General features: G+C 43.8%; 1 protein-coding gene across 1 annotated transcript in view; it reads left to right on the plus strand.

Annotated features, from left to right (window-relative positions):
- The window catches only part of Smarcal1 (SWI/SNF related, matrix associated, actin dependent regulator of chromatin, subfamily a like 1), a 49,712-nt gene that overhangs the window by 27,686 nt on the left and 7,414 nt on the right, over positions 1-14,612 (plus strand). The window contains exons 10-13 of the mRNA XM_013160147.3: positions 1,255-1,395; positions 2,411-2,626; positions 10,072-10,142; positions 13,171-13,273. Coding sequence (XP_013015601.1) covers positions 1,255-1,395; positions 2,411-2,626; positions 10,072-10,142; positions 13,171-13,273 — 531 coding nt within the window. The remainder of the gene's footprint in view (positions 1-1,254; positions 1,396-2,410; positions 2,627-10,071; positions 10,143-13,170; positions 13,274-14,612) is intronic.

Consider the following 14,612-nt stretch of genomic DNA (forward strand, 5'->3'; position numbering starts at 1 on the left):
TTAACGAGCTGTCTGTAGATAGCGTAGGGTCTCTTCCCAGAGCTAGAGTGAATTTCCCTCCGTAATTTGTTCCAAGAAGTGTCTTCTTCCTTAGCGTCATCTTCTTTCTGTCCTACTCAGAGGTAAGGTATTTGGATCTGATCTCTTTGGGTCAGATTAGTGTTGGGGTAGTGAAGAACTTGGAGTTTGTCTCTGGAATTGACCACCTATTTATACCTATCCTGAACCCATTTATCAGGCTGCTATAGGCCTGGGCTGAATTTAGAATAATGGATCCAAGTTCCACTGCTGAACGTCTTAATTAACTGCAACATATGCTTGCCTCAGGGATCCTTCACCTTGACCCTTGATGAAATTATGATGATGAAGTTATGATGATGAAGGAAAAAAGACACCATGTTTTTCCTTAGAGAAAATTAAAGGGGGTTTGCCGGGCGTGGTGGCTCATGCCTGTAATCCCAGCACTCGGGAGGCTGAGGCAGGAGGATCGCTGCGAGTTTGAGACCAGCCTGGGCTACAAAGTGAGCTCCAGGCCAGCCTGAACTGCATAGAGAGACCCTGCCTCAAAAAGACAAAAAAAAAAAAAAAAAAAAAAAAAAAAAAAAATTAAATGGGGCTTGTACCTGGGCAATCTCTGGCACTTCCTCCTGGTTTTACAGAGCTCTTATAGTAAATTCATCTTCAGTGTTGGAAATGCATTCTGCAGGAAGTTCACACTGTTGCCGTTTCCCCTACTTCCTGTTCCAGTGGTGGAGTCTTTGAGTCCGCTCCATGTTCCCTGTGACAGAAACTGGCTTCCTGTGGAGCTTTTCTCAGCACATAGTGAATATTTGTTGAGTACTTTGTGGCATCTACAAAGTGCTGTGGTGGAACACAGCCCAGTCCTTGATCTGGAGAACCTTGAGGTGGAGTGAGGGAGACAGAAAGGAGAGTTCAGGGTAGTTAGTGTTCCGTGCAATGATGGCAGCAAGGAAAGATGAAAGTCCCTTTTCTCTGTCATAGTAACCTTGCCTAGAGATGCCAGGATGCCAGTCACACAGAGTGCTGAGTGAGGCTGGCTCCAGTGTTGGAATTAGATCTGCCCTCGTTTCCGAGAACCATCAGCGTGAAACTGCCAGCAGTGACAGTGCCCAAGGAGCAAAAGGTGGTCCTGCTGGATTCTGGGGTAATTTTTCTGGCCCTGGGCCCCGCTAGCTTCTCTCTCACGGAGACGGTTTTCCACACCTGTTTAGAGCAGGGCTGCTTGTGTTCTAGGGGGCCAAGAGGGCGATCTTGCTGTCAGGCACGCCAGCCATGTCCCGGCCTGCAGAGCTCTACACACAGATCATCGCCGTCAAGCCGACCTTCTTCCCTCAGTTCCACGCCTTCGGACTTCGCTACTGTGATGCCAAACGGGTACTTCTCTCCTCCCGTTGTCCCCTACCCGTGCCTCGCCCTGCTGCTGGGTCTTTGGCTAGTGATGGAAGAAGCTAAAGGTGGAATTCATTGCTGTTACTCCCCAGGGTACTCCTTGTATTGCCAGCATCAGGTGCCCCTTCCTGGTCTCTGACTCCAGAAACTGAGGCATCCTCACCTCCCCTTTACCTCCTTCACTTTGCATGCTCATCTCCACCCTCACCTTAGAAAGCAAAGATGGTAGGGAAGAGGGGAGGGAATGAGCGTGTGGTCCGAAGCAGCAGTCACACCCACTGGCTCGCTGGTGCTCCGCAAGACCTCGCTCACCAGCCCTGTTTCCAGCAAAGTTGTCGGTGAAGCATAGGGCAGAGCTGCATGTCAGACCCAGAGCCCCAAGTGCTCCGCCACAGAGCTACACCCCCAGCCACGCTAGCGTCTTCAGCTGTGTGACAGGGAACAGAGCTTTAAGCCTCCTTCATGAGGAACTGCCTCAGCCCTAAGCCCTTGAGAAACCTCATTTCAGCCAGAGTGGCAGAGGCTGCTGCTCAGAGATCCCTGCAGCCCCAGGCACTATCGGAAGCACAGCTCTGCTGTTGCTTTTCCTACAGCATACTTCATTGTTTGCCGGAAACCATACTGAGCAACAACAGTTTCAAATCCTTCTAAATCGCAGCAAATAAAGACATCACTGACATTATTTATTACACCATGCACTGGGTTCTGCAGGAAATGTATTTCTGTATTGTGTATAGAGGAATGATCAGACAAGCCATTTTTTTTTTTAATAAAACAAGCCCCAAATCCCTTGACTTTTTTGCAGCTACAGCTATAAAGGTTGTATAATGTCATGACATGTGGTTTTTCTTCATTTTGAGCCTGGCTTTTCTCTTCCTTTTCCTCATTTGTCCACTCTGGGACATTTCTCCTTTTGAAGTTGCTCGTACTTCTTAATGAAGCCGGGTGGTGATGGGTGGAATCTTGCCTACAGCTCATGGCCTGTTTTGCTCCTCTTCAGCTGCAGTGGGGCTGGGACTACTCAGGCTCCTCCAACCTGGGGGAGCTGAAGCTGCTGCTGGAGGAAGCTGTCATGCTGCGACGCCTCAAATCTGACGTCCTTTCCCAGCTGCCAGCCAAACAGCGCAAGATGGTGGTGGTTGCCCCGGGACGGATCAGTGCCAAGGCCAGAGCCAGCCTGGATGCTGCAGCCAAGGAAATGACCAAGGACAAAACTGTGAGTGTGGGGCAGGGGCAGGTTTGGGCACAGTCACGTTCATGGTTATTCTTTCCTGCAAGACACTCTGTGCAGTGACCCCAACCTGCTTTTCTGTTACCTTCTCCACTTCCACCAGCTTAGTTTATTTCTCACCTAGTCAAATCTGGTTTGAAATTCTCTCATTAATGTGTAGTTTTATACTTATTTAAGTTGTTGTTTGTGGATCATCAGGAAAAATGACCCCAGAGAAAGAGCAAGATGATAATATATATTATGAATTCTTCTGAGAAAGTGGAAATAGGATATTTCAAGAAAGCTTCAGGATGGTAATAGTGTAATGGGAAACCAAGGTCAAGAAACAAGTGAGATTTATTTGGAGTTTCAGTAGTCAGCAGCAGCTAATTCAGATGGTTGACACTGTGACCTCAGATCCTTTGTTGGGTTTCCTTATATACCCATGTGTGTGGTCACTTTTTGCAGCACTGTCATTGCTTTGGAATGTTACAAGACCTTCTCACACATCTGGTTAATTTACACAGGATGTGGGGTCCAGGCAGTTTGGTCACTTTGAGATAAAACTCTTTTGTTTCTCTTTTTGTAGTTTTTATAGTCAATTAAGGAAGAGGAGGAAGCTTTTTGGAGATTTGACCAAAGTTCACTTGCTGTTTAAAGGCTAACTGCTAGCTAAGCATCTAAGCTATAATCTATAGGCCATAAAATAAGTGAAGTTTTCAAGACTAAGGTTTGGGGAATTTCAAAGATAAAAGGGCAAAGCAAAGAAAGCAAATAGTGGGGGTTACTAATGCCCTCATACGAATTGTTAGACAGTTAGTCCTATATTATTCAAGGTGTATGTTAACCCTCTAACCTCACCATGTCATTTGTGTTAGTCAAAATTACAAACGAGCTTTTATATGACAAAGAGTTTTCTGACTCTTAATCTTTTGAATCCTTATTACAGCTGTTTATGATTGGTAGGGGAGGTTGATACTCCCATCGTATGAGAGGGAAACTGAGGGTCACAGAAATTAAAGTTTATCTAGGATCCAATGGCTACTCTGTGGCAGAGATGGGGCTAGGAGCAAGTGTCTTACCCCGGTAACTTAGGGCTCTTTCCTGTGGTGGGTTTATCTTTTCAGAACACTTTTATTTTGTCTTTCATGTCATACTATACCAAATGCTATAATATGTACCAGTTCCGTTTCTGTCCTCTTAAAACAAAATCTCGTCATTTTCATTGGCAAGAAAATAACAATGATAATACCACAAAGCATTATGGGGTCTTGGTATTACCCCATTTAAAGGAACAGATACGAATGAGATGTCACCCTCTGGGAGATGCCAAAATAAGTACGAATGACAAGACAAACTGATGTTTTTAATGTTCTTTTACCATGCAGCTTTGAAGAAATGGGATAAGATAGAGGATGAATTGATAAATTCTTATGCCATGTTTAATTTATCTATTTATCTATCTATATGCATATAACTGTATCATTTATAGATGATGATTACAAGGTAATAAGCAGGCATAATTTCTTTCATGCAGGTTTCAAAATTCAGCAACAGTGATGTGGAATATAAAACAGAGCTTGAGACTTGTGTTTCAGCTGAACCAGGGTGCTGTGCCACTAAAACCCATCTTGATTATCCTTTTCTGATTTTTAGAAGTAAAAACTTAATAAGTGGGGGCTGGAAGTACGTGCAGTAGTAGACTGCTTGACTGACATGGAGGACATGTTGGCCTCTGAAAACAAACAAAAATCAAAACAGCAAAAAAAATTGGTGGGAATTTTTCTCAATTTTAAGTTTTTCCTTATAACCTTTCTTTAACCTTTAATGGCTCTGACTTTTGATTACCATCAGCCAAGAAAACCAGTGAATAGGGATATCAGATACACTATCGATGGAGGAAACTTAGATGTGCAGTGTTTTAGATGGAAAAGTCTGAATAGTTATAAAAGACTGTTTTTTTGCTTGTAGACTGTTTCCTATGTGTGAGAGATGGAGGTACGTCTCTGTTTTACCCCCTCCTGCATCTTGCCTACCTTTTGAGCCGGTTAGAGAGCAGGCACTGTACTGGCTGAAAAGACTCTATGGGCCTTTGAGTTGAGAAGGAAAATGACGGTAACTGGTTAGGAGATGACTGAAGTGTACAGCACAGCCAAGAAGAAAGAGTAGGACAGAAACAGAAGCATCGGTTAGTGCGGTCAGGCCTGGAAGCATTTTAAAAACTTCTGCTGTCTTGTAAAGTTTTTCAAGTTAGGTGAGTGATTTTTTTTTTTTGCCAAAAATGATTTCAGATGCAGCCAGAGGGTTTGATTTTAGATAAACCATGAAAATTAGGAATGTTGGCTGTTTTTGTAACTTTAGCCGTACAAATCTCTTAAATATTTTGATATTTTGATATTTTCTGTACCTGGGAAGGGGAGCTGCAACCTGCCCAAGAGCTGGAAAAGTGCATAAGGGTAGTGCCACTTGCCAGAGTCCTGTGTGCTGTATGATATAAACACCCTGGAGCCTCCACTCTTTTGCAGCTTATGAAAATAAAGTCTAAGATGCAATAGTTCTTCAGGAATCCAGCTGGGAAAGAGCTCAAGGCTCATCTCAGTCCAGAACTTGAGAGTTGCTGCTTGCTTTCCTGGAGTCTTATGCGAATTAAGCATTTGTGCCTGAAAGGTAGACTTTGAGTGGTGCATTCCTGGGGCCAGGTACTAAGTTCTTTCAGATAATAAGTCCTTGAAAACTTGATGCCCTTGTGTATTCTTTAATGGAAATTCTTTTTGGAGTGGGGACTCCAAACAGAAAATAAGTTGGGGCCATCAAAACCTCATGCCCTGGGCCATGCAAACTTTCCTAAGCTGCAGATCTGACTCTTAGCAAGTGGGGAGTCTGTGGGGGTTGGACTACAGGACCCTTGATGACTCTTTTAACCCCTGACCAGCCATGAAATACCAAGTTAAAAGAGTAAAAATGCAGAACCATATTTTTATGGTTTTAGTCAGATAAGGGTGCTCCACAGAAAGCACCTGGCTCCCCAGTTTTCATATTTGCTGTTTAACTTCCCGTTTTCCTGCAGTTCTTACACCATGGTGGCCTTGCCACGCGCTGCTGACCTGCCCTTCTAGAGCTGATTCTTTCTTCGTCTCTTCACACCTTTCCACCAGGAGGAAAACAATTTGGAAAAAAGCTTTCAATCATAGTACCCTGTTTATAAATATAATGTTTCAATGAAGGCTTTTACTCGTTTTTCAGCTGAAATAATAGCGGTCCTTTCTCAGGCTAAGGAAAGCAGACTGTAATCATCTTTTGTCTAAAGCCATTTTTTAATCAGCAAGACCAGAAGCAGAAAAATGGAACAAACCCATGCAGACTTCCTGGTGACAGTATCAGTTCACCTTGTCATTTGATAATTCATTCAAATTTCCAACCTTGAAAAGTAAATTTGATGACGCCAATGGATGTAATTTAATAAAAAAGTCTAGGAGGCAGGAACAAAGAATGCAGGTTATTTAAAATTTCTTGGCCATAGCTGATAAAAGAAGTGACATCATTTATGGGTAATATTATATCTGCCTAGTTTAGGGAAGGGTTTTTTTTAAAGATAAAATTATTGGTTTATCACGCACTAAAACACATCAGAAGGCCATACATCTGATACCCAGCACTGCAAAACAGTAATTATTAATACAATAGATGTCTATACCACAAGAAATGACTGCTGTATAGCTTGTAAAAAATCTTCTGTACCACATAATTTCAGCACATCACGTTTGATATTTTCCTGTAGTACTTAATGTATGTATGTTTTACTTTAAAACATATTTATATAAATTATACAAATTAGGCATGGTGGTGTAATCCTAGCACTCTGGGAGGCTGAAGCAGGATGATTACAAGTTTGATCCATACCCGGGCAATTAAGCAACTTAATGAGAGCCTATCTTAAAAAAAAAAATAGAAGGGCTGGAGATTTAGCTCAGTGGCGTAAGTGCCTGCCTGGCAAGCGCGAGGTGGTGAGTTTGATCCCTGGTACCAACTAAATAAACAAATAAATAAATAAAAATAGAAGAGATCACATGTAACTCAGTACAGAGATCCTGTGTTCAATCCCTACATCACTGTGTGTGTATGTATTTATACATACATGTATATAAATATTTTTATAAAATGTGTATACCTATATCAAAATAGATGTTTATATATAAAGCATTTATGTATATAATAAACTATATATTTTAAAAGCATAATTGAGGTCGTATAATATGTTAATTAGGGAAGAAAATAGATTACAGAATTGTGCCATGGAAATTTTTCCCTTTTTTTTTTTTTTAGGTACTAGGAATCAAATTCAGGATCTTGTGTTTGTCTGGTAGGCACTGTGCTGCTGAGCTATATCCCTGGCCTGATTTTCCATATTATTAAGTATTGTTTTTATTTTTTTAATTTAATTTACTATTTTTTTGAGACTACTCATTATGTAATTAGGCTGGCCTCAAACTCATCACAGTTCTCCTGCCTTAGCCTCCTGAATGCTGGGATGATAGATATCCAACACCATACGGGGCTTAAGTGTTCTTTTTAAAACATAATAAAAACTGCATAGTGTTTATTCACATGGCAATATTATAATTTTACCAATCATTTTTAGTTGTACTTTTAAAGAGTTTTTATTGGTGTTGTTTTTTATTTTTATTTATTTATTTAGGTTTTATTTTTTTGAGACAGAGTCTTGCTGTATAGTCCAGGTTGGCCTTGAACTTGCAATCCTCCTGCCTCAGCCTCCTCAATGCTGAGATTAGAGGTGTACATTAGTATATCTTGCTCTAGAAACCTTTATTTTCAGTCACTTACTATTCTGAATAATACTATGCTGAAAAAATAATATATGTATGAATTCGTGTATATCTGATTTTACTATAGTTAAATTTTAAGGAGTTAGTTGCCAGATCACACTCTTTGGGGACATTTTTATAAAGAGGCTTTCAGTACATAATGCCATATTGTCCATGTGTACTGTTGCGACCAGGTTATAAAAGAGTTTGTGACTCTACTCTAGATGGGGCTACTCTAAATGCTTCATGTTGGGGCAGGGGTTCTGGAAGCTTCTATCATTTTTCCATCTGTCTGCTTTGTCCTCTCCCACTGTATACTGTGAATGTGTGCTGGTGGGGCTGGGGAGCGTCCCAGGACAGCAGGATGTGGTGGACAGAGGGTAGCTGGGCGGCCTGACTGAGCAGACATGCTGTGGGAGGGCCCAGGTGTGAGCCTGCTCTGCTTCTGTGCTGCACCTCCTGAGGGCCTCCCAGGTCAGAGGGCCTCAACTGCCCCTGCACCCTTACGGGTCTGAGGGTGGCTTCATGGAGTCTGAGAGCTGGGCCTGCGGTCCAGAGAGAAGGTAGAACAGAGCCCTGGAGCAGCCCTCATGCCAGGGCCCAGGACGGTGGAGCTGTTACGTTGGGCTAAGGATCCACTGCCACCCAGGCTGCACCACTGCACACTGCTGCCGGCCTCGGGACCTTTCTTCTCTCCTGTGAAGTCCCAGGAGAGAGAACTGTTCAAAGCCAAGATGCTGCTTTTCACATCCGTGATGCCAGGAGCATCAGGTGCCTCTGCTGTGGCCGCTTTCCTCAGCTCTGCAGAACCCAGGAGTGACAAGTTTAGGGCCGTAGCATTATTACATCACTTTCTCTTTGCATCACTTTCTCTTCCTGTGTTGTTCAGTGATCTCAAGGGGCTCAGGCCCCAGAAGGATGCCGCAGCTCTGTGTTAGTTACTTTTCTCATTGCTGAGACAAAATACCCGACAGCCAGCATTAAAGAAGGAAAGGTTTATTTGACTCACAGTTTGTAGAGGTTTCAGTCTATAGATGGCTGACCCCAAGGCGGTGCGGTGTGGCAGAGGGCATCACAGAGGAGGGACAGTCCATGGCAGGCAAGCAGGAAATAGCAGGTGGCAGTGGCAGCTGCCTTCTTTCTGTCCGCTTATATTCCATCTACGCTGCAAGCCTAGCGATGATGCTCCCCATGCCAGGGAGACCCTTCCATCATCCTCTCCCGGGATCCCAGTGTCACACCCGTATCTGCATCACACACCTGGTCCAGCCACTGACAAAAGTCCTCACCTATGCCTGCGTGTGTCTTTGAGGGGACATTGGGGTACAATGAACGTGTAACAACTATAAACCATGCTTAGTAGTGGGAGAAGGTGGGCAACAACCTATCTTAGTCCATTCATGCTGCTGTAACAAAATATCTGAGTTTGTAAACTTAATTTATAGGCCTGGGAATCTGTAAACAATAGAACAGTATTGCTCACAGTGCTGGAGGCTACAAAGTCTGAGATCAAGGTGCTGGCAGATTTGGTGTCCTCTGAGAGGCCCCTCGTGGAAAGCCATCTTCTTACTCAGTTCTGGCATGGCAGAAAGGCCTGTTTACACAGGCACTAATCCCATTCATGAGTCCTCCTGACCTAACTCACTGGAGAGGAAGTTTCAATGGTGGAGTTTGAAGGGGCAGACTCAGACCATAGCAGTCTCCTGCCAGTGATGGTCAGAAGAGAACGTGGGGGATCAGAGTGACCAGAAACGTTGTCTCCTAGTACTTGGACCCTGGTTGAGATCTCCTGTGTTAGCCTTCTTTTCAGGGTTAATTTAGATGTAAACTCTAGAGAAAACATAATTTCCTAGTGCAGTGAATCCCCTTATGTGGGAGAAGCCCAGAGTGCTTGAGTAGTGGTTGGGAAATGACATTGGAATAAAGTAGTTGAGGCAGATGGAATGGATGTAGTATGTTTTGAAAAGAGATGAACTTGATCAGTTGGACACAGACACAACCGGACCACAAAGAAAGCAGGAAACCAATCACATGGGGGATCATCGGCAGACTGCAGTAAATAGTTGTGCGTAGTCAAGCCACATTTCAGGGGATCACGTGGGTTTGGTGTGTGAGGTGAAACTCGACCCAAAATGCCTTTCCAAAGAGCTGGGGGTTTTGGAGCTTGCTTGTAATCCCAGCATTTGGGGAAGACTGAGGCAGGAGGATTACAGCCTGAGCAACCCACTAAAGTAAAGGCCAGCGTGGACTGTACAGCAAAACTCTGTTTCCAAAAAGCAAAAATAGTTGGGGATTTAGCCCAGGCAAGCACAAGGCATGGCAAGCACGAGGTCATGAGTTGGATAAAAAGACAAAAACAAATAAGCCTGAATGTCACATCTCTCATTAGATTCTTAGCACTGTTCTCAGAGAATGACAGAGATAGCTAGAATGCTGACTCTGGGGACAAAACCAGAGCCCGAGCCGCTCTTCTGCATGGCCAAAGAGAGCAGGTGAGTCAGTGTCAGTGCCCAGGTCCCCCGATTCTGACCGGTACTCAAATCATCATAGCTCAGAGCACTACCATAAGGTCAACTTGCCCCAACTCCTCAGAGTGGATCTTTACACTTGTGGCTTCTCTCTCGACAGAAACAGCAGCAGAAAGAGGCCCTCATTCTCTTCTTCAACCGAACAGCTGAAGCGAAAATCCCGTGTGTTATGTAAGTAGTCACGGAGTGCCTGCCTGACATTTCTCTCTGTGTCTTTAAAAAACAGAACAAAATGGTTATTAACTTAGCTTGCCAGAATGGCTTTATTGCTCTCTAAGAAACAATCAAAGATTAGAACCGTAACCACATTGAAAATCAGTTGCCGGCATGACGGTCTCATCACCCACAAGACCTAGGCTGCCCTGTAACCACCCAGGGAGAGCTGATTTCAACCCAGGGCTGAGGTTGCTGCAACTCCGCAGGAGCTGGGCTTGACCCACACCAGAAAGGAGTGTTTGTCTTGCTAGGAGAATTGTGATCCTCTCCTTTAGGGAAAAAATCGGGGAGGCTGCCTTATGGGGATATTGTGGTCTTTTCCAAAACTCCAGCTTTCAGCTGTTAAAACCTAAATAAGCACACAAAGCTCTGAGTTGGTTCCATGATATGGTCAGTTGGACACAGACACAACCGGACCACATCTGAATGGCCACTGTCACATCTAGTTCTCTTTCTACCTTATAAACTGAAGCCCAAGTGAACATTTCTATTCTGAGGATTATTCACTGGCTTAACCTAAATTGGCTGCCTTTCTTAAAGAAAAGCCCACTCACATTCGGATATCACTGTGGTTGAAACTTGAGGCAGTGTTAGTGACATGCAATTGGCCCGATTTTTTTATTGTTTAACATTCATGGGAGGCTCTGGCAGGATAATGGCTCCAGTGATTAAATTACAATGAAGATGAATTTTGTGTGGGTTGAGTGGTGCCAGCCTGGCTGTGGAGACTGAGGTGCGTGGATAAATTGAGAAACACACAGCCTCTCCCACAGCTGCTAGGTCCTGCAGCCCGCCACCTGCTCTCGCCCGACCTGTACCTGTGGGAAGAGTACCGGCTTCACTCAGACCCACAGCTGCGCCCCGGAAGCCTGCTGACTGTCAGCCAGCTCTTCTCCATCCCGCTGGGCACTGTCTTTTCGCTTGTGTTACTGTTACGGGATTCATGAGCTCCAGATGTGGTTTTTATGGCCTAGAAAATTCTCTCTCAATAAATTGCCACCACCAACCCATTTCACTTGTGCTGCTGAGTGACACATGCCCAAGCGTGAGCTCTGCTTCTGTCCCCCAGCCCAGGCCTCTGCATCTCAAGGTCTGTGGGTGCCTCTGTCTTCGGATGCCCACAGCCACCCCTTCCCTTAGAATTTTAAGTCTACCCATTTTGCTACCTCATGAACAAACTTTGGCTGCACCGTACTTTTTCCAAGTTCTGTGATAAATGGTAGAGGGCTTTGTGGTTTCCAAACAATTTTTACCTCTGTTAAGTCACTTCACATTTACAGCATCTTTGTGAAATCAGTGAAGTAAATCACTTGGGTGCCATTTTTAAAATGCAGTCACTGAGTAAATCTTATAAACATCTCTGGACTTCCAAGTCACACTTGTAGTTAAGGGCAAATTAGATTATAAATCCTAAAACCTCAATTTCCTCTGCGAGCTGCCTTCCCCCTTTTTTTGTTACTGATTGTTTTCATCTGAATGGGCATCTTTCAGCATAACAGCCAAGGTTATTGTGTTAAGCAAGTATTTCCAGCCTGGTAACAGAGGGATTTTAGTAAGTAGAACAGTAAAGCACTGTCAGATGTGAAGGAGAAAGAGACATTGCAAAATTGAGGTTTTTATGAGCTCACCAAGTTCATTTTGCAGCCCTGTGACTTTTGAAGCTGTAGCAGTAAACTTTTACTTGTATCGTAGCATTCTTTATGTCTCACAATAATTAGATTCTTTTAGTACAGTAGTTCATGAGTTGAACTTGAGTCTGTTACCGTGGTCAGTTGGAATGTTGTTTGAAAATATTTCTTAGACACAAGCAGACACCTATCTGCCTGTGATGGGAAACTGTTGTGATTTGTCCTTCTTCAAGGAGGGCCACACCTGGGGATGACCTCAGGCCGGGCAAGTGTACCGGTGTCTGAGGGAGCTCACTTTCCCCTGGCTGCAAGCAGCATTGTCCCTGCAGGCTGACCTCTTCTTGGGGGGCTGTGAACCCACTGCAGCAGTGATAGTGAACCTTTTAGAGCTTTCAATGATGCAAACAGCCCTTTGTGGCACATGTGCCATAGGTTCACCACCACTACAAATCCAGGGTGCAAGTCCAGGGGGAAGCCATGAAAATCAAGGCCTCCTGCCTAGGTGACTGTTCCTTACTCTGTACTCCCAGGGCTCGAAGATAAGAAGAAGTTAGAAATAGTAGGTGGAGAAGAGAACTAAATTAAAGGAAGACTGAGCAAACAAGACACTGCCTACCATGTTCCAGGGTGCAAGTCCAGGGGGAAGCCATGAAAATCAAGGCCTCCTGCCTAGATGACTGTTCCTTACTCTGTAGTCCCAGGGCTCGAAGATAAGAAGAAGTTAGAAATAGTAGGTGGAGAAGAGAATGAAATTAAAGGAAGACTGAGCAAACAAGACACTGCCTACCATGTTCCTTTGTCTTGAAGAGCTCAGTCACCATTGACTTGACTGTGGGCCCTGTTGTCTGAAGTCTACATAGCATGGTGTGGACAACCTGAAAACCCATTGCATAGTTACTTATATCTCAATGCTGAGTTCCAGAAATGCATGTGCTGTCCAGAGTGCTTTAACCCCCTACTTAGGCGTTTCCGTTTTGTGTTTTGTGTTGCAGAGTGTAGTGATAGCAGCTGCCCAAGTGAAAGTGGTAAATTATCTTCTGTGACCGCAGTTAATAAGAATGTCTCAGTAGCATACCAGAGGCCCATAAAGCATAAGCCTACTTCAATGTATTTGTGTCAAATGCCTCAAAAGTGTAGCTCTGTGGTTGGTGCGTGATGTCTTCCCCACAGCTGCACAATGTGCTAGAGTTCCCTTGAGCTGATGTGCGGGAGGAGAAGACAGGTCAGCTCCCAGAACAGGGAGTGAGTGGGCTGGGGTGGGAGATATCCTCCAGGAGTCTGCTGTAAACATCAGTGACTTTACCTCAACTGGAAGAGTATATATTGAACCTATTGCATTTCATTGTCAAATACAGTGAATATATCCTGGACCTCCTGGAGAGTGGAAGAGAGAAGTTCCTTGTGTTTGCACACCATAAGATGGTCCTGGATGCAATTACTAAGGAACTGGAGAGAAAGGTGAGCTGCCTTCAAAATTCAGCAAAGGGTTCTGACTTTTATAGCCCCTGCATCAGGATGCTGTGGGCAGGGTTACGTTGGATCTAGGCAACTGTAAGGTTTGCTGAAAGCTTGCTAAAGAAGAGCTCTTACTTGTAGAAGCACAGTGGGATGAGACTGTTCCCCCAGCTATGTCACCGTACTGTCTCTGTCTCTGGATAGAGATCCCAGGGTCTTGCTGTAGGAGATCTCCCAGAGTCTCTTTCATTATCCTGCATCCATAGTTACAAAAGTGGCCAGAGACGGAATAGCGAAAATTGTTGGGGAGTCAAGTATTTTTGTGAATGTCCTCCTGTACCCCTTTTGTTCCTCTTCATAGCTCTCCAGCTGCCTTTATTAATTCACATAGCATTGTGTTTACCCCACACAGTTTTAGGACTCTCATCAAAAAGCAAAGTGAGAGGGTTTTCTAAGGATGTTGATTAAAGTTAAACACATTGTAAGTTCACTCTGTTTTCACTTTTAATTAAGCTTAGAAACATGATTTCCCTTTGTCTTCCTTCATTTTTTATACTTAGGTGATGTTTAAACATACAGACAGGTACAGAGTAATATACGAAGACTTAATAAATGAAAAGTTTCACTGTATTCATTTAAAGGTTTACTTTTGTTTATTTATCCTTATATTGTGGGGCTCAAACTCAAAGCCTTAAGCATGCTAGGGAAACGCTCTACTGCTATATCACATCTCTAGCCTTTAAGGTATATTAGTCTTCAATAATCAAATTCTTAGGGCCCCTCGTATGCTGAGTCCATTTCCATTTCTTCCTCCCCAAAGACAGCATCACTACCCTTAATTACTGTGTACCCTTCCCCTCCATAGTGCCGTACCTCACACTGAGAGCTTATATCCTTAATTAATACACAGTTTCCAGTTATTTTAAAATTGCATAAATGGGGGACTGGGTATTTAGCTCAATGACCTAAGTGCCTGTTGGCAAGTGTGAGGTTGTGAGTTCGATCACACACACACACACACACACAGAATTGCATAGATGGTAGCACAGAGTACGCATCTTGCAATTTGCTATTTTGCTCAACATGGTTTTTGAGACTTTTTGTGCAGTGTAAATAACATGTAGCTCATTCATTCTGCCCAGGACTGTCTCCCTGGGTGAGTGTCCAAGTTCATCCGTTCTCCTGCTGATGGACATTCAATTTTATTGGCAGTTTTTGCTGTCTTTTATTTTTGAATATGAGCCTGTGTTCCTGTCCATGTCTCTGTGTGCCTGTATATGTCCAGGCATGGTATTGCTTGCATGGTCATCGGATAGACTCACCTTCATCTTGACTGTCCAGG

Source organism: Cavia porcellus, unplaced genomic scaffold, assembly GCF_034190915.1.
Source record: "Cavia porcellus strain 051 isolate PalLab524CR breed Dunkin Hartley unplaced genomic scaffold, mCavPor4.1 scaffold_26, whole genome shotgun sequence".
In the NCBI taxonomy this organism is placed as follows: domain Eukaryota; kingdom Metazoa; phylum Chordata; class Mammalia; order Rodentia; family Caviidae; genus Cavia; species Cavia porcellus.